The 19,617-nt window shown below is 37.7% G+C and overlaps 1 protein-coding gene and 1 long non-coding RNA gene across 3 annotated transcripts in view; one reads left to right on the plus strand and one right to left on the minus strand.

Moving 5' to 3' along the window:
• The window catches only part of LOC121959318, a 44,207-nt gene that overhangs the window by 2,048 nt on the left and 22,542 nt on the right, over window positions 1-19,617 (plus strand). For both annotated transcript variants that reach the window (XR_006106895.1, XR_006106893.1), the window contains exon 2: window positions 12,653-12,797. This is a non-coding gene — a long non-coding RNA (uncharacterized LOC121959318). The remainder of the gene's footprint in view (window positions 1-12,652; window positions 12,798-19,617) is intronic.
• Window positions 799-19,070, minus strand: tspan2a (tetraspanin 2a). The gene is made up of 9 exons (XM_042508550.1): window positions 18,873-19,070; window positions 12,685-12,787; window positions 4,849-4,946; window positions 3,763-3,837; window positions 2,401-2,493; window positions 2,239-2,310; window positions 1,966-2,049; window positions 1,272-1,340; window positions 799-1,134 (listed from the first exon to the last, which is right to left on the minus strand). Exons 1-8 carry the CDS (start codon window positions 18,939-18,941, stop codon window positions 1,275-1,277), a joined length of 660 nt encoding a protein of 219 aa, XP_042364484.1. The 5' UTR covers window positions 18,942-19,070; the 3' UTR covers window positions 799-1,134; window positions 1,272-1,274.

Genomic DNA, 19,617 nt, shown 5'->3' on the forward strand with positions numbered 1-19,617 from the left:
ATCGACTTGTTGTCCGATATGCACAATGTGATTTTTTTCAAAATAGAACGTAATGCAGAAAAAGATGCTTAGAGTAATTTAAAATAATCAAATTCCCTTTGAAATCTACTGTTTCAGTGCAGTGATGTAATTTTTGACAATGAAGGTTCTTGTTAAACTGTAAAACATACTATTACATAGTATTGTTGCAAGTATTTAATAATCATATCTGAGGGATAATTGCATTGCATAACTGCGTATATAGGTAATATCAGCCAATTTATCAATATCATCATATCATATCATATCATGTTTTATTTGCCAAAATTGGTATCGGCATCAGCCCCCAAAATCCAGTAATGGTCGACTAAGTTAATGCTGCCACTTCCTGTTCTAAACTAAAAGCCCTTGATCAAAATAAAAGCCCTCTAGCATTTCAGCCATAAACTGGGTTTTGATCCAGTCTTGTTTTTGACGTTTTAAGAGTCATTGAGAAAATATTTTTATTATTTCGAAAATATAAAATTACTTCACTTTGAAATATCTTGTTTGAAATTACATTTTACTTTTTTTCAGTTATAAAATACTCAAAAGTAATTGAAACTGGTCGACTTAATTAAATAAGTAACAGAAAAACTGCCCAACTCTGTTCACCGTTTTACGTGGAGGTAAGTAATGCCATTTGTGAGAATCCCAGGTTGACTTTGAGGAAAAACAACTGCTCAGAAAATAAGAAACTGAAGTTCACTTCCAGATTGCTATATATATTTTTTTTAGCTATTTTTTTGTTTTACTTAGAATCAGTAATTTCCGACAGTCTTCTTTTTTTTCTTTTTTTTTTGCAGGAGGGATATTGGCAGATTAATCAGCCATCAGCTTTTATTTGCTCCAAACTATCGTCGTTACATCGGCCTTTAAAAATCCAATATCGGTCGACCTCTACTGTGTAACAAAAACATGTTAAGACTGAGGAATGTCACAGAGTTGTGCCAAAAGCAGAGCAAGTGTTACAGAAAAGAACAGAGAAAGAAATTTTTAGTGCTGGTGGAGTCGAGGAGAAGGTGTGAAGATAACGATCCAGCGTATCGTGTTGAATTTGGCCCGCGGACGTACTGTACTCTCTCTGTGTGATATCCCCCACCAGATCACTCTGGACTATGAGAAATGACATTGAAATGTAACTTTGGTGTTTCCCTTCTTTACGCAGACGGGTTGATTATGAAGAAGGGGTCGGTGAGTGTGTATTGGGCCGGCTGGTGGGGGTGGGGGGTGGGGGGGGGGGGTCGACTCACCAGCTATATAACCTCCCTGTTGTTCCTGATGGCACAACACAGCACCATACTGAAGATCATTCCTATGATCTGAAAACAGAGACATTTTAGGGACACGTTAAAACATTAAGGGAGCCTCAACCCAAAGAAGCACAACCCGAACGGTTAGAAAGTCTTGTACACTGGAATCATGATTTTGGGTTTGCAACGTTTAACCTTCTGAAACTTGAGTAAATTAGCTGTATTTATTTCAAAACCATGGGGAGAAAGCACTTAGCAACTCGGCAAGAAATTGGCTAAAAAATAGCAAGAAATCAGTCAAAAGATACTAGAAAACCTGCAAACAAGCAAAAAAAAAAAAAACTTAAATTAATAAATGAAAACAAACAGAAGAAAATGACTTTAAGAGGTTAATATGTATTATATATATATAATTTTTTTTTATTTGTGTGTGTGTGTGTGTAACATAATTTTAAATACATAATTATAAGAATTAATATGTAATAATTGCCCCCAACTAACTTTCAGGTCATTTTCTTATTACTTAACTATTTTTTAAGCAATTTACACAACATTTCTTGCCAAGTCCCTCATTGCCTTTCTCCCATTTTTATTTTTTTTTATTTTTTAGAAGTTTAAATGCTTGTGAAAGATGTCTAGATGCAAAACTGATCAATCAATCCAGATGTTTAAGGGTTAAAGTGTAAATTCTCACCATTACTCCAGCGATCCCAATCCCAATGTATCCAATAATATACAGCTTTTCATTGAAGAAGGCTGTTATTGCAGTGAGACAGTCCTAAAAACAATAAAACATTAATATAATGAATAACAGCTGTTGCACTCAGTCTTTATGTGAGTGATCTCATATATCTCACACACCACTGATCCAACACTAATTTACTGCATATAGTTTGACCTTAAATCAGTGCTGTACTGCCACCATGTGGGCATAAAGTGTTACTGCAGGTGCGATGGGATGGTTTACCTGGGTGTTCTCCTCAGCCTCTGCACAAAGCGCCGTAGTTGTTTCTGATGTGGAGCCTCCGCAGCAGTTCAGCTGGAAGTGTGAGAAGAAGAAAATTATAGAATTGTGACATTTTTGGTGTTTATAGTGACAACCATGTGAAAAGGGAGAGGTTTTACTCACAGTTTTGTGGTACATGAATGCGATTGCGGTCCCATTGGGATTGGAGACATCAGCGATGGAGCTGCTGTAAAACTTTTGGACTTCCTCAACAATCTATGAATGAGAAAAGATGATTCAAAATTTACATTACATTGCGTACACACGACAGTCTAATTTAAAAAGTTAAAGGTGCTGTTGATAACATTGGTCACTAGATGTCACACTTTCTCCTTTCGCCCTCTATTGCATTAACGTCGCCACATTGCTGTTGCTTAACCCTTTGAAACCTGAGCATACTGACTTGATGTCTTTCAAAAACATAAGAAGAAGAAAATACCTGAAAAATATCAACAGAAAGGAAAGCCGTAAACAAAAATAAACAAAGAAATGACTGAAAAAAACTGCTTGAAATATAGAATTGTGATCGTTGTTATTTGTTATTAATTTCTGGACATTTTTCCCCGTTTTTTTTTCTAAATATGATTTTCTAAATCTACTTTTTTTTCAACTTGACATTTATTGCTAAATTCATCACTGAAAGGGGGAAAACGATTTGGTCAGGGTCTAAAATACTTTGGAAAAGAGTCTGAATGCAGAAAAGTGATGTTGATCCAGATTTCAGACGGTTAAAGCACAAGTGGCTGCGAGTTTGTTGCACAGCCTGCATATTTTGATAGTTTAGTGGACAGGCTCAGTTGTGTCAAGAGGTGAATATTTCATGGTAGAGTAGTGAGTTAAATTTGTAACATGCAGTCAGTTTGGCCGGTGGATTTTAAAATATATATTAATCTACATATTAATCACTCAATACGTCACCAGTGTTTTTAGCTGGTGAGTGAAGCAAATCTTGCATATAAAAACAGCATTTGGCTGCTGCTTATTTCAGCCCTGTGAATACATACATACATAAACTATAGATTAAGGTTACTTTGTACAGTGTTGTTTCAAGAATGATGTGATGAAATCTAACATTGTGGTAATCTTTCTTAAAATTCTCTGTTAAATTATGTATAACATATATTTAAAATATTTATTAATATGTAGTTCTCTGACTAATTTCTTGCAATTTGCATAGCATTTCTTGCCAAGTTACTAACTGATTTTTTTCCCATGTTTTTAAATGACATCAAACCAATTTCCTCAGGGTTCAAAGGTTAAAATATTTGTGAAAAAAGTCTAAATGCAGCACAAGAAAAGTTATGTCGATCCAGGTTTCAAAAGGTTAATTAACATAATTTCTGTTTTTTGGAAAAGCAATACTTATACTATTTCTATACTTCTACTACTATAATACTATTCCGCACCGTTCTAAAAGCTCTGTGGCTGTATAACTTTTTTTAATTATTCGTCTGTGTAAAAATGTTATAACTTTGCGTGTTGTACCTGTTCCTTGTTTATGAATCCAAACACACCAGCAGCGATCTCAGCTCCAAAGATTATCAGAAGGCAAGCAAAGAACTGCAGAACAAAAAAAGAGGCTTATTAACCATCTTCTGTTGACGGCTATGTTTCATACAAAAACATCAAAAACACATCATCATTTTCTTAATGTCGATCTTGACCTCAACAAAAGAGATTTTTGTCAGTTTCTTAATTTTCTTGAAAGTTTCCTGGAAAGAGGTGTGTCGTTAGGTACTGTTTTCTTTATAGGGAATTTAAAGTAAATATTCATCCTTTATTCTCTTTATTATTAGAAACTTTACACCAAATATTTATAATTGTATGCTTGTCTACAGACAAATTTCACATTGTATTAACCTCCTCTGCACTGATTAAAAGACTCTTGGGTGCCCTTGCAATTAAATGAAATTAATTAATAACAATAAAATCCAATTAGACTCTTAATTCCCCTATAATAAGTACCAAATTGCACATAGGTCTTTCCAGGGAAATTAATTGAAATTACTAGATATTATTTAGAAATTAGAAATAATGTTTTCATCAGAAATGCAGAAGGATTAACCCTTTCTACAGCAAACATCTCGACATGTCGTAAGAAAAGCACAGGTGTATTTACTGACATTAGTGATGGCTGCATTCCATTATAGGGGAAGCCCCTTTACTGGGACACTTGATGTCATTAATATTATCAATTGTTTGCTGTGAAAAGGGTTCAACGTGTCACTGTGTATGTTAGATAAGGTAAGATGTAATTTAATTGACTTTTTAGAAGGGAAATTTGGGTGTTTCAACAGCTCAAAGACCAAAATAAGTACAGATAAATGGAGAGGTAAAAATTAAATAAGATTAGATTATCTTTATTCATCCTGAAGGAAATTGAGCAGCTCACAGTAAAAAAAAAAAGACACAACAAGAAAAAAGAATATAAAAAAATAAAATTAAACAAAATTGGAAAATAATTAAAATAAGAGTTATATACAAAACTAGTAAAAGAACAGAAGTTAACATACCAGCATGAACAATTCAAACAGTTAAGATATGTTTGAAATAGCTGCACTTTTAACTCACAGATGCAAGAAGACACTGAGACTCACGAACAGCACCAAAACAACCGAAAAACCCTACGATCATCATCAACCCTCCTGCACCGAGAAGGATGTACACAGCTGCGGAGAGAAAAGGCAGATTGATTCATACTTTAAAATGGATTTACTCTGTAGAATTAAATCAAGAAATAATCAATCCAACAATCGCCTAATGTTCACGAGAGAGGAATTTATAGACTAAACAGAGGAGATCAATTGTTCCCAACCTTTTTCCTCAGCGGACCCCTTTTCTTTCACTGAGTAAACTGAAGATCCCTAAGTGACATACTTTATGGATATTTCATATTATATTCCCTGCATAACAAAAACAGTACAGAACAACCGACAAAGTAAAACCCAAACGGTGAACGCAACAACTGTAGCAAGTTTGTATTAAAACAAACAATTTGAATGAATTTTTAACTGGTCACTCCTGTCAATATTGCATCAGAGATGAGTTTTCCTGCTATTTTTGGTGTCTTTTAAGGTATTTCTTTGTCTGTGATTTTTACATACACAGTTCGCTCCTTTTTTGATGCAGTCAGTGTTTTCTTCTCCCTGGCGCTTGGCCATCCTGTTAGCTCTTTGGTTGTTTTAATTGTGTACTTCTCTAATTCGGGACAAGGCTACTTAGCATATATTGAAGGCTCTGTTAACCCTGAAATCTGAGCAAATCGGCTTCAATTCTTTCAAAAGCATTGGAAGAATGCAATGAGCAACTTAAAAAGAAATGGCCAAATAACATAGCAAGAAATGTTACAAGAATATTGCCTTAAAATAAGTAACAAAAAAGAAAAGCAAAACATAGAAACAAACAAGAAAATGACCCAAGAAAGTATAAAAAAAGAAAAATCATTTAAAATATGTTTTCTTTCTGCAGCATAATTTTAAATATATAATTATAAGATTTATATTGTTTTATTGACATTTTCCCCTTTTTTTGTTTGTTCGTATGATTCGTTTGATAATATATAATAATCCCACCTAGCTAATTTTAAGGCATTTTCTTGTCACCTTTTCATTTTTTGTCTTTTTTTCCCAAGTTGCTCACTGTATTTTCCCCCATGTAATCAAAAATATCAAACAAATTTTCTCAGGTTTCAATGCTTGTCAAAGGCGTCTGAACGCAGCACAAGAAAACTGATGTAGATCCAGGAGTTAAAGAGTTAATGTAGCTTGTGTTCAGGTCTTAACTGGGCCCCTGTCCTGTGAGAATTTGTTTAAAGTTTGTATCATAATGATAAAAAAATGACAATTTCTGTTATGTTTCTTCACAGAAATGAATGACATGCTGGAACATGCTGATAAACTGTATGGTTGTTGTTGTTTTTTGTTTGATTTGGGGTTTTTTAGACCCCTTAAAAATCCAGAAGGCCTCCTGTGTGGCTTTGGCGAGCCCTGGTGGTTGGGAGTCGGTGGACTATGAGACTTGAATGGTATCACATTGTGCTCTGTCACATGACTGCAGTTCCCAGCTTCAGCTGAGGGCGGCAGCAGGATCCAGCTGCTGACACGTCTTTGCTGAAGCAGGATTTATAAAAAAGGGGCTGTTGTTGTGTCTGACCACCAGCAGAAAGGTGCAGGGGGAAACTCTTTGAGGGGCCGAAGAGCTCTGAAATCTCCACCCACAGTTGAGTCCGATTATCAGCCCACTCCTTCAGTGCAGCCTGTGAATTTTAAAGCTTTGAGTCGAGATGAAAGAAACAGAAAAAGAATCTCAGACTACAAACGGTACTTTTTGTTTTTTGGCTTGCTGCTTAAAATAGTTTGTCTTTGTCATTTTGCTTCCACTATATGTATCATGAGTCATAGATGAGTATATTTAATCTGTCAGGTTATAATTAGTGTTTAACCCTTTAACACCTGGATTGACATCAGTTTTAATGTGCTGCATTTACCAGCATTTAAGCCTCAGAAACCTGGGAAAAAATGGTTTCTTTCAAGAACATGGGAAAAAGCATTGGCGAGTTCTGCAAAAAAATAGTAAAAGGTGACGAGGAAATGATCTGGGGATGATGATGAAGGTGGGTGGGGGTGAGATTATTAGATATTATTAAAAAAATGTCTAGAAAATGTCTCTTCATTATATATTTCAGAATTAAGTTACATAAATAAATATAAACATTTCATTTCTTTAGCACTTTCTTGAGGTCTTTATATTATGGAGCCTCGAATGGGAAATAAAGAAGAAAAAAAATGAGTGGAAAAAAATTTGATGGTGCCAAAAAAAAAGATTGTGATAGTGGAGAAAAAGTAGATGGGAAAAAAAAAAAGACAATGAAAAACATTTGCATTTTTTTCACCATCTAGTGGTTTTTGCCATGTTTTTTTTTAATCCCCATGTCCCTTTAAGGGCTCCATATTTTTTTGTGGTTTTCTTTTTTTGTTTTGTTTTAATTCTTAATATTTAATAATTTATTTATTTTGCTCACTTTCAGGTTATTTTCTCGTAACTTCTTAATCATTTTTTTGCAAATTTGGAGGCCATTTCCTGTTAAGTTGCTTGTTGCCCTCTTCCCATGCTTATGATAGACATCAAGCCAATTTGCTCAGGTTTTAAAGGGTTAAACTGTGTCACGGTGTCATGGTCATTGTGTTTTATGGTAAAAAGCTCTGCAAAAGTACTAGTTTCAAGATGGATCTGCGCTTGTTTTTGAGACAGTCCAATAACTGAATCCTGAAAATAAATACCATCTGTCCGTCCCTCTGAGTGCGTCGACAAAACAAGACGCTAGACTGTGTTCTGCTGCAGGCGCGCCGCAAATAGCTGGAAATCCAACCCGTCTCTGTCTCAGAGGTACAGTCAGAGTCTGTGCAATATCACAATTTAAATTTGAAGCAAAGCTAATGGAGCCATAACGAGAAGCAAGGCCTCCGGTTTACTCTTTTGGTATTATTTGTAATTACTCTGACTTGGTGCATTTGTGGTCCTGCAGGGTAAAGCAGAACAACAGATGTCGTCTGTCTGGTAGAAAGGCAAATCTAATTTTCGTGTGTGTAATTGCTGCAGAATCAGACTACATCCCCCAAACATCCTAGCTCCCCGCGAGCCTGGATGTCGTCACCTCCCTGGTCTGCTCCCCTGCTCCCGACCCTCACTACCGAGCCCCTCACACTGTAACCATACACCGGCCCCGTCCCTGAGGGCCACGCTAAGGGCCTAATCGGTAACATAGACAGCAACCGCTGCAGCAATTTAATTAATCCACATGGGGGGTTGCAAGCTGTTGTTTTCCTGCTGTTGAACAAAAGGGGAGGTAAAGATGAGGTGAGGAGCTGAAGGATGCAATGGAAAATATAACGGAGCCAAGACATCCTCTACTGTATATACAAAGTGTCTGCACTGAACCGATGTTGGCTGGTGATGTTTTTAGTCCTCTTAGTGAAACTGCTGAACTCCTGCAGAGCACGTCTTCCTGTTAATGCAGGTGGCAGGTAGCCGGTGGTGATTAATATTATTGTAAACAACTCACTATCTCCTAAGTTTCTCTCTGTATCATAAATGCACATAATGGCTGTTTATATGCTCAGAGCAACAAAGGTGACAGAGTGGAAAGTGATTCACCCGTAGGGAATGCTTCCACTTTGACTTGTTATGGTATCGCTCTGTTCGGTCTCTGTGCTGGAGGTGAATGTCGGCGGCAGCAGTGACGCTCCTCCGTTCTGCTCAGGGAGTGATATTTATGTTGTTGCTAAGGCTCCTCCGTCAGACGTCGATCCTCTGCAGGATCTTTATCGTATACAGATAAACTGACAACTTTGCATCCAGTAATCTGCTGCACAACAGTGAAGACATATGACATTACTGGTCAAAATTGAGCATTTAACTGGTGCATAAGTGCTTGACTGTAATGTTTGCCAGGTTTCCATTAGCAGCCACATTGAGGAATTAGCAACTAATTGTTGCCCTTTGGTTGCCATCATGAGAAACCAACATCAGTCGACCCCTAATGGTGATACAGTCAGAGCCACGGATGTGTGGAGTGAACTGGATAAAGCGTTGGCGGTTTGGCCCTGTTAGTTCCTATGAAAATTGCTCAGTGGCGCATGAAGCCAAAAAAGCTCTGTGTCTGCGGTATAAAATTACCCAGATCTTCTGCATTTCGGGGCCCAAGAGTAGGCAGATTAGAGACTTCTGCTAGCAAACGATTAACTTCCAGTTTGCACTCTGCTAACCTGAAAGGGGATAAAATGACTTCATGGTGTGGCTCTTCTGGACTTCCCAATTGCTATCAGATCAAAAAGATCAAATTCCTGAGGTTGTGACGCTCTGAAAAATGTATCCACTGATTTACAGATGTCTCTTTGACAATGTGAATCTATGGTAAAAAGTGTTTTTGGGCCCTGTGGCATCATGTGACGGGCCGGGACGCTGTAATTCCACGTTTGGGCCTTTAAATTGGCTTCAAAGCTCCGTGCTGTTCCTGGAAACTGCATCAAAACCAAAACCAGAGAACGCTGCATGTGCATCGTCTGGTTTTCATGCGTTTACTAGTGTGCACACAGGCAATTCAAACGAATTCGGATGTTTGACTGTGGGGTGAAATATTCCACTAACCTGTCAACATCACAAACAAATGTGTTAAAAATGATCATATCTTTTTTTAAGTTAAAATCTTAATCAGCCGCCATATAAATGTATCTTTGAACTACACAGCACAGTAAAGCTCTGTGACATTTGCAAGTCAAATGAAACCAGACTGACCGAAAAATTATCTCACCTTCAGTCGTTTGCATAAACAGATGAAAGCTGACATTTTTAAACTGTGAGATATTTCAGCTGAATAGTAATGCTGTGTGTGAAAGCATTAATGTCCACTTAACATTGTACGTTTATATTTACCAGGGTCAACCGATATTGGTTTTTCAGGGCTGATACCGGTTATTCGTAGTTAATGAGACCGATAAAAGATATATGGAACCGATATGCATTTACAATAAAAATGAAAATCTTTCCATCAATATTTAAAATGTGGAATAAAACAAACTCCAACAGAAAATTCTGCTTAAATGCCTTTAGAAAATCAAAACTCTCAACATCAAATACAGAAAGTTCCCAGCAACTTTTTTATGTATATATAAAGTCTAGTGAAAATTTAAATTAAAAATGAATAAATTAAAATAGCTCCCTGAGGTTTTACAAAGTAAAAGTTCCTTCCATTCTGACACTTTATTTGCATTTTTTAATTAATTATTTTAGTGGTGATCATTAAAATAAAACACTGATACAGATATATCGGCTTCAATAATCGCCCAGAGTGATAATCTGTCAACACCTAATATTAATAGTAATGTTTTTAGGCTGGGCGTTTCCGGTTGGAACGGGGTTCATCCGTGGGCGGAGTTTGCATGTTCTCCCCGTGTCTGCGTGGGTTCCCTCCGGGGTCTCCGGCTTCCTCCCACAGTCCAAAGACATGCAGCTCAGGTTGATTGGTGACTCTAAATTGCCCTTAGGTGTGACTGTGAGCGTGTATGGTTGTCTGTCTGTATGTGTGTCGGCCCTGCGCTAGTCTGGCGACCTGTCCAGGGTGTACCCCGGTTCCAAAAAATGACGGCCGGCTTGTTTTTAGGCTGTTTTTTTGTCTAAAAAACCCTCAATCCCTCTGTGCCACTCCCCTAAAATTTTCACAAACTACTGTGGCAAACATGACCTTTTCTCTTGCAAAGATGCTGTGCATGGCACAGTATTATAACTGCTACAGAGCGAGACAGACTCCCGTCACCTGCCCCACCCAACCTGCTGCTCATGTCCTGAGGGAGGCAGCCCGTCCCATGAAAGCACAGCAGAGAGCTGATGAAGTGAAGTCACCATTTTAGGTCATGGTCTAAACGGGAGTAACAAGAATAGGCTTCATTCTCATCATCTGCTCCTACACAGAGCGAGAACGAGAGAGACAGAGAGAGAGACGCACAGAGAGACAGATAGAGAGAGAGAGGGCCTATTGTATGAAGCACTGCAGCACTACTTCACACTGAAGGCTGTTTGTCTTGTCTACTGTATGTTTTAATCACCTGCTGTGTGTTTTATTCGGAGATCTGCAGAGGAGCATTCAGCATCGATCAAAAGTCACCTGAATACAAAGTGCTGCAGTCTTATCAGACACAGATCTGTTCATTAATCACTTAGAGACTCTGATCCATTTGTCGCTGCTTGAGCATCTCTTATTAATCCACTTCTATTATTCCAGTGAAAGGAAAATATGGTCGATATTTGTAAACATGAGCAATTCTCTCCATAACCCATAAACCAGAGCACCACCACTAATGGTGCATGTCGATAATCGTTTGACGTGCCCTCTTTCACTTCCCCTCGTAGCACTTTGTCGAGTCACGTGAGGTTATAAATGAGGATTAGAGACACTCAGAGAAGCGAGTTTCCGTCGTGCAGAGGAAGTGATGAAACATCACAATGCGCTGAGAGTAAAATACGCCTGTTAAGAGTTCATTAGCGCTCAGTAACACCTGCGGCTCCGAAGAGATCCTCCGGTTAAAATGGCGTTGGGGAATCCCCCGGGGAGACTTGTTAAATGATTATTACAGAGCACCATAAAACCTGATGTTGTCAGGCGTGAAATCTGGTACTGTACACTGAAGAGGACATAAAGATGTTGTTTTGTTTTTATACCTACATTCAGACAAAAAAGAGAATTTTTTGTGTTTTTCGACCTTGAGCCTGTTCGCCATGTGTTTGTGTCAAAGTGACTAATGGAAACAATAACTGTATTGATCGTGAAACAGGCTGCGATCTAACCACCTGGGAAACGTATGCGCTTTTTGCCACCAACCGGCTCATATTGTTATTAGAAGCGTCTGACAACAAGGAAACTTACAAAGAAAAAAATGTTTTTCTTTAACTTTTACTAATCTTTTGTTTTTTTCACCAGTTTTCTGAAATCTCAGACTTTTTCACATCATCTAAATCATCTAAATATTCAGCCGTGACACTAAAAACCTTTTAAGACAACACTGAGCGAGGCTTACTGTACTCAACACAACAAAACGCTTCCTGGTACTCTTCTGTCCGACTTTCACTAATGACTCCACCGCTGTTTTTCTGTAACAAGTCAACGTATCCACAAAAAGGTTTGTTTGATATCCTACATGCACATGCTACAGTTCATATGACATCCTATAAATTAGCCCATTGAACAATTTTACATCCTTACCGTAAAGTTACGTAATTACGCAAAGTTACTGTGGTTAGATTTAGGGAAAGAAACGTGGTGAGAACACGCGGGTCTGAACACGCGTCTCTGTGGGAAAGTCCCTGAGGTAAAGTTTATGGTTTTGTGACCCATCCATCATCACAACCTGCCTCCTTATAAGACTGCCTGGGACCACTTCCTTGTTCACTACCGCAAGTGCATTAGTCATGTGATTGCAACCTTTCAAAATATGTGTGTTATGCACAAGATACTGCCTCATAACTACGTAAGATATGTATGAATTAGGGTGCATTACTTTTTGTATGAAAACACAAAAGAAAAGCATTTTATTTTTCAGTACAGATCTTTTCCATAATGTTGTCAGACACTTTTAATAACTATGTGAGCCTGTCAGAGGCAAAAACAAACACCTTTAATGAAGTCACTAAGACACGAAAAACATGGGAAAATAGGGTCCAAGTTAGAAAATACAGAAGTTTCCCTTTAATATCTAGAAAAATAATACCTCTGAACATTTTTCATTACGTGTATGAAAATCAGCTGCAGGCACATCTGCATCGTTGCATTGTTGAGTGGTGGACATACACAAAACTTCACTTTATTATCTCTCACCATATTTAGGATCTGTGGATGTGAGGTTTGGTGTGACGTACCTATGAAGAAGGTGTCAGGGGCGCCGTCACCGGTCAGCAGCTCCACTGTGTCTGGGTCAAACCTGAGCCAGAGTCCCACAGCCAGCACCAGCAGGCCCGACAGCTGAGGAGCAGTAAGTTATAGAATTTCATCATTACACAGAATATTAATGCACGCTGTTTAAAGCCTCCTGGACTGCGGTCCCTGTTTATTTTTAGGATGTAACTGGTGTCTTTGATGATAAGCTCTCAGTGTTGTTGCCCAGAAATCACTTCACAGTTAAACATTGAGGCCCATCATGGGGATTTTTTTGGCACTTGATTAATATTCTGCAGGTGGCGGTCTCCTCAGCAGAGTGACTACTGACGCTCACTGTCCGTTTTTCTTCTGTTTATTCCAAACAAACTGAGATATTACTGCTTCGCCTCCTGAGTGTCTAAAGGTTTAGTCAAAGTTTAATACTTTTTAAAACAGATCACAGGCTGCACATATAGCAAAAACAACTTTTTTTTGCAGTAAGCTAATCTTGTTGTTGCTTGTCATTGGTATGGTAAACTATGGTAAACTGTAGCTCAAAGATACAGTTTCTGGTGTGACGTGCCTGATGAGTTTGTCACAACGTTGAGAGGACATCATAGCTCCTTTTGCCAATTTGACCAGAAATAAACCAATCGATTAGAACCAGGTGTCACCCTGAGAAAGTTAATCCCTCTGACTTTCTATTTACACCTAAATAGCATTATTTATTTTTTGTTTGAAGGGATACTTCACCAACAAAATGACCATTTGTATATTAGTTACTCAGCCTTTGTTTTACTGAATTATAGGGGTTAAATGATAGTGGGTTTTTTTGGGGCTGATACTGATACTGATTATTAGTAGTTAATAAGACCGATATTTGGAACCGATATGCATTTACAGTTAATATGAAAGTATTTCTGTTAATATTTAGCATTTGGAATATAACAATCTCCAACACAAAACTCTGCTTAAATGCCTTTGGCAAATGTTTAATCGAAACTAAGACTTTCAACATCATATACAGCGAGTTCCCGACACCTTTTTCATGTCAAGTGAACATTTCAATCAAAAATGAATAAACAAAAATAGTTTCCTGAGGTTTTACAGTAGTAAAAGTGGTGAAAAAAGTAAAAGTTTCTCCCATGCTGACACTTTCTTTTTAAAAAAAATATTTTTATTGGCCATAATTAGCTGATGCAGATAATCGACAGAATGCCAAATATCGGCCCTGATAATCGGCCAGACTGATAATCTGTCGACTCCTACTGAATTCATGAAAAAAAAAAGAAAAATTGCATTCTTCAAGGAAAAACAAAGAATCCAAAAAGTAAATCAGTGATTGTTTGAGGTAAAGGGTGACTACGTTTAATGACAACACAACTATATCAAAACTTCTGTTTACAAACTCTCACACAACTCGTGCAATATGATCAAATAAAAGCCTCATTTATCCAGTTGAATGTTCAGTACTTCCTGAACACATTACGCTGTCGCTAAAACCTGACGAGTAATAAGTATGGCCAAGCGCCAGGCTTTGGTAAAGTGGCCAAACTGTAGAATTACCGTTAAATGATGCTATCTGTAAATCAGTGGATACATTTTTGTGAGCATCTCGTTTAATTGCTGGGATTCAATATATATTATGGTCGATAAAGTCTAGAAGTCTGTACAATTCAATTGTGTTTTCATGTTAGCTGGGGGCTATAAAGGAAGTTATCGGCTCGGCTGGTGTAAGCCTCCAGTGCCGTTACTCTCCGGGCTTCATGATGCAAACAATCTGGATAATTTTGATTGTTATGTTGTCATGTTATCACTGACCAGCTTTCATGGGAATGAACGGCGACCCGCCTCCAACTCTGTATCCAGATCTTTGTGTGCATCCATGGCGTGAACTCTGCTTGTACATTGACAGTTAAGCAGAGTGCCAATACTCACGTTTGCGCTGGTGGACTACTCATCCGTGCCTGAGACCGTTTATGCAGATGTGTAACATTTTAGGAAAAATGCATGTGTTTGGGAAGTACTGGGTGTACGACTGGATAAATGACACTTCTGATTTAGTTGTGTTGTTAAACGTGGTCCCCCTTTACTTCAATTAATCAAGAATTCTTGCCTTTTTTTTGTTTTTCATTCACTGTGATCAAACAAATATTGAAAAATTCAGCGTAACACAGGGAGAGAAACTGATACACAAATGGTCATTTGCACCCCATTAAAAGACAGAGATAAAGGGTTTTAAAACTAAATGTGTATGGTTATACTGATCTAAAATGTTAGATTTCATTTATAACAAAACAGAAGTTCAGTTTCAAAACATTTTACACAATAAATTCAAATTAGGACAAATAATTAACAAGCTGAAAATTAAAACTACATTCCCTTTCTCTATGTTTTATTACTGATGTGATTTCTGATAATAAAGGTTTAAAGGTGAACAAATCACCTCAACCCTTAAAACTTTAAATAAAAATATCAAATTCTGGGAAGAAAACATCAAATGAAGAGATTAATGTAAGAGTAAAGATGACTGTAAAATGAAGACAGCAGATCACGTTTCCATATGGATCATCAATATATCACTTCTAATTGGCAGCATCACCATCACATCATAAACGCTCCATCTCCCATGGTGCATTTCAGCCACAGGCTGTGCCAGCCTCACAGTGCCTGGGTGATGTAACTCACACTGGCATTGGCTGCTTGTTTGGCTCCGCACCCCAAAATGACAGCGTACTGTACGCCCCTTTTGGCTCCGACCACAACAGCTCTGCTTTCAGTCCCCAAACTCCCAAACAAAGAGGCCGCTGTGTGTTCGAGTGACACAAGCGATCGTCTTACAGAGCACAGATGAGTCAATGTGGCCCTTTAGATCCACATATACTGTATCATTTAGCCATAAAACATGAGCATCCTTCCACAACACTTGCAAGAGTCTGTCGTCTGCAGCAGCATCTAGACTCAATCAGCAGTTACTGTGATAATCAGAGATTGTTCATGAAATTTTGATCAAAATATGCCAAACATTATGTGAGGATGTGCCACTTTTATTGTCTTATATGATAGTAAATTTGATCTCTTTGAACTCTTTTTCAGTCAAATCTAGCAATTTAAAGACCTCATCTTTGTCTGTTTGTTTGTTTTTAGAAACTTAATTGTTTAAAATATCAATAAATAAATTAATCCATGTTAGAAACAATCAAGGCATTGATAATTATATATGTTGAAGGGGACACAACCCTTCAATATCCAAATAGGCTCAAAAATATACTGACGAAAAATATTTTTTAAAATAATTGAAATAATAAGCAAATATGATCATAATCATAAATAAACTTAACAATTATTATCAGGGATGTAACGATTCACTCAACTCACGATTCAATACGAATCACAATACTGGGCTCACGCTACAAATTTTTTTTTAAATAAAGAGATTAAAGAAAATTGTGACTGAAAAATATTATATTCATTATTTTAAACAAAAATGATACAATATACTGCTTTTTTTTCTTCTATATCAAATTAAAGAATCCCTTTTTATTTCTGAGGTAGGGTAAAAAACACAAATTATGCAATGAGGACATTCACTGGACATTCACAGTGTCCCCTGCTGTTAAAAAAACCAAAACCTTTCACTTGGGACAGAGGTGGCTGGTGTGGAAAAGTTTGCTTTTGCTCGGGGGGAAAGCAGAGAGCTCTTTACTCGTTTGGATGAACGTGGTTGCAAATGTGCATGTCTGTGGTTTGGCCGTTTAGTTGTCGTTAAGGAGGAACGTGCGAAGGCGGGGCTGACCGGAGCTCGTTACTATGATGCCGGCTCACATGCTGCATCATGTTAGTTGTACTAATGTGTTTGTGTAGTTGAACATCCTCTCAATATTTGCAGACTGGTTTTCTTCTCGCCTGGATTTCTTTCCACGTTAAGAAAGCTAAAATGTCGCCACACTCTCGATTTGAAACTGGAAGGAGCATCCTCTATATCAGTGTCGCCTGTCTTGGAGCCTTTGCTTCGTCTTATTTACGTTGGCGAGCTGTCTGACGTAGGACATTGAACACGTAGTAACGTGGCACGTCGAGCAAGCAAAGTCTAAAGCGGATTACGCCCTCTGCTGTTCAAAAAGAGTATCGTGGTTCATTTTTTACTTCACCGATTTGAATCTCGCGTATTGATTTTTATCTACCTCACGATGCATCGTTACGTCCCTAATTATTATTAGCCTATTACTGCTGGTTCTAGTATCACGGTGTACTGTAGTTCGGCATGTGGTTTGTCCAAGTGGTGTTGCCGTACCCCAGCTGAAGCCATGGTTTGACTGCTGTTAGTCATTACAATTGTGTTTTTTTTAAAGTGTTGTGAAAATGCTAATTTTGTGAATGGTTATCGACCTGCGATGTTATGCTGATTTCCAGTCATAAGCAGGCCTCCAGGAAAGCTGCTCAGCCTTGCAGCCATTTTTTCCCATGGCCACAGGCAGTGTTGTCGTGTAAAAAAACCTGCAGCCCAGAAAGCATTTTCCTCGTAGACCACAAAATGTTGACAGGACACCTTGAACTGCAAATAAGTTCATTTATGAATCCTTCTCTGAATTTTTGATCCATGGTGGTTTTCTGTTTGTAAGCTTAAAACTTTTTTTGGCTCATGTGCCAGGCAAGCAAATCCATTGTAATGAAGAGCCGCTATTTTGGCATCTGGTTTCTCGTTATTATTATATACCTATGGTAGGCACATTTTATTACTTTCAAATGTATTAAAAAATAATAATGTCATACTCTTGTTATGTAGGCTTAATTACTGTCAATTGTGATAGCTTTTGATAAGTCTTAGGGGAACGACAATTTTATAAATGGCTATCGTCTTGATATGTTATGCAAATTTTAAGTCAGAACGCTAGCTAGCATACATTCTTTGCATTAGCTACCAAACAGCCCATAAATTCAGAGAATAATCTTTGCTAACTTTGTGTAACTTTAGTTACTTAAGTCCGGACGTGCTTGAAAAGGTAACGATAACATCAGTAACTCTTTCTTTGCTGGAACTGTAATTGTGGAAATGATATTTCCTAAAACGTGTCAGTAATTGCATGAAGTATAGGCCGATTTGCAATTTAGTAGTTTAGTTTAATTTATTTCAGCCCTTCGCAGATCATTAAATGAAAACTGGTGCTGAATTTAACACAAGGGAGTAATTGAAAAGGAACTGTTTGAAAGGGAAAAATGTTTCTTTCACTTTATAGTTGAACAGGCTGCATGTGTCCAAACCACAGACACTATTTTTTTTTGTTGTTGTTTTTGTTATGAGCCAAAGCCAAAACCATATTTACCAAGTTTGTATCCTCATTGCCAGATATGCGTAATGTCAGATAACATAATGTCAGATGACAAGTTGCTGCACAGAAAATCGAAAGTGACTCCACAGCAGCCGGAGCCACAAGTAACCTTATCTGAGAAAGGTCTAATGTAGCATAACAAAACCAAAACAAAACCCTCCATGATGTTCCCAAAACACATTAATCCTGTCTGTTCTCAAAAAAAAGAAAAAGAAAACTCACAGACCTGCTGCAGGAAAGTCACAGCACAATGCCAAATCATGAGAGAGGATCTGAACAGTGGGTGTTTTGGAAAAGTGGCAACACACTGCAGCTCTGATGCTGCAGGATGAACACTGTACACTGATATTACATATGAGCATTAACAGGCACTCATTTGAATTACTCATTAATTATTGAGCATTTCGTAGATAGAGGGCATGTTAAGAGCTGTGATAAGGTATGTAATCGAAAGAAGAAGACTGATAACAAAATGAAAGGTTGGATTGAGTGTTTGCAGTCAGAGGAGTTTGCAGGAGCAGGTGGATTTATGCAATCTGCACCATCAACTCCCCCCTGAGCTCCAGTTTATAATGAAACCAGGTTAATTAAAAACCCTATCTAACAATATAAATAGACTGACTGTTAGCCTGCAGTGTGTTGAACATGTAAACACCACAATAATGTGGAGCACTAACAGGTTTTCCTCTTGTAAACAAAAGATTCATAATCTTTTTAAAAATAAATAAAGCAAACATTTATCGGATCATCTGATGGAAAAATAACAATAAAATATAACCAGGCTGTTCATATTACCGGGCGGTTTTAAAAATAGCATTAACGTTGTTTCCATACGAGCCGTTAAAGAAGCGGACACTTACCCAAAAGATGAAGTTGAACACGAAAAGCAGATATTTCACGCATTTCATCCCTCCCTGCACTTTGCCCATGATGTCACCTGATTTGTCGATATTTCCGATCTATTCTGCAAATCCTCGCGGCTTCCACTTGGACATCAACCATGCAATGATGATGACCTGCACAGCTACACACCATCCACACACGAGAACATGCGCACAAAGCTGCACGGGCTGGCTGCTCGCGCTCTCCCTCTGCACCGCCCATCCGCTTTTGTGTGTTTGTGTGTGTGTGGTACCCGAGATGGGGCTCACGGATGTGGGACACCCGAGGGAGACTCCGGGAGGATGCACCCCAAACACCAGTTTGAGCTTAATATGTTATATCTCTGCTTGGGGTTTTATTTCTATTTTTTAAAATTTCTTTTTATTTATTTCATTTTTATTTTGTCGTTTTATTGCTTTTATGGCTTTGTGCTTTGTTTTTTGTTTTGTTGTATTTTTATTTGTATTTTTATGTTGATATTTTGTGTCCTGCTTTTTTTTTTTTTGCATTTTTTGTCTTGTTTTTTTTTTTAACTATATTTTAACATTTATTTTGTCTCGCTTATGTTTGGCAGGACTGTTTATCTCTCTGTTTTAATATCGTCTGCTAAATATTCCGTTTCTACTTTTGCTTTGCTTTTCAAAGCACTTTGTAAAATATTATTTTAAAGGTGCCATATAAATAATGTTACTATTATTATTATTTAGTATGGTGATAATAAGG

Source organism: Plectropomus leopardus, chromosome 2 (assembly GCF_008729295.1).
Source record: "Plectropomus leopardus isolate mb chromosome 2, YSFRI_Pleo_2.0, whole genome shotgun sequence".
Lineage (NCBI taxonomy): Eukaryota > Metazoa > Chordata > Actinopteri > Perciformes > Serranidae > Plectropomus > Plectropomus leopardus.

Coding starts and splice junctions, on each gene's coding strand:
- tspan2a (XM_042508550.1), bottom strand. CDS start 18,941: ATGGGCAAAGTGCAGGGAGGGATGAAATGCGTGAAATATCTGCTTTTC. Junction 2,050..2,238: donor AGGCTGAGGAGAACACCCAG/GTAAACCATCCC, acceptor TATTGTTTTTAG/GACTGTCTCACTGCAATAAC. Junction 1,341..1,965: donor TTGGGATCGCTGGAGTAATG/GTGAGAATTTAC, acceptor CTCTGTTTTCAG/ATCATAGGAATGATCTTCAG.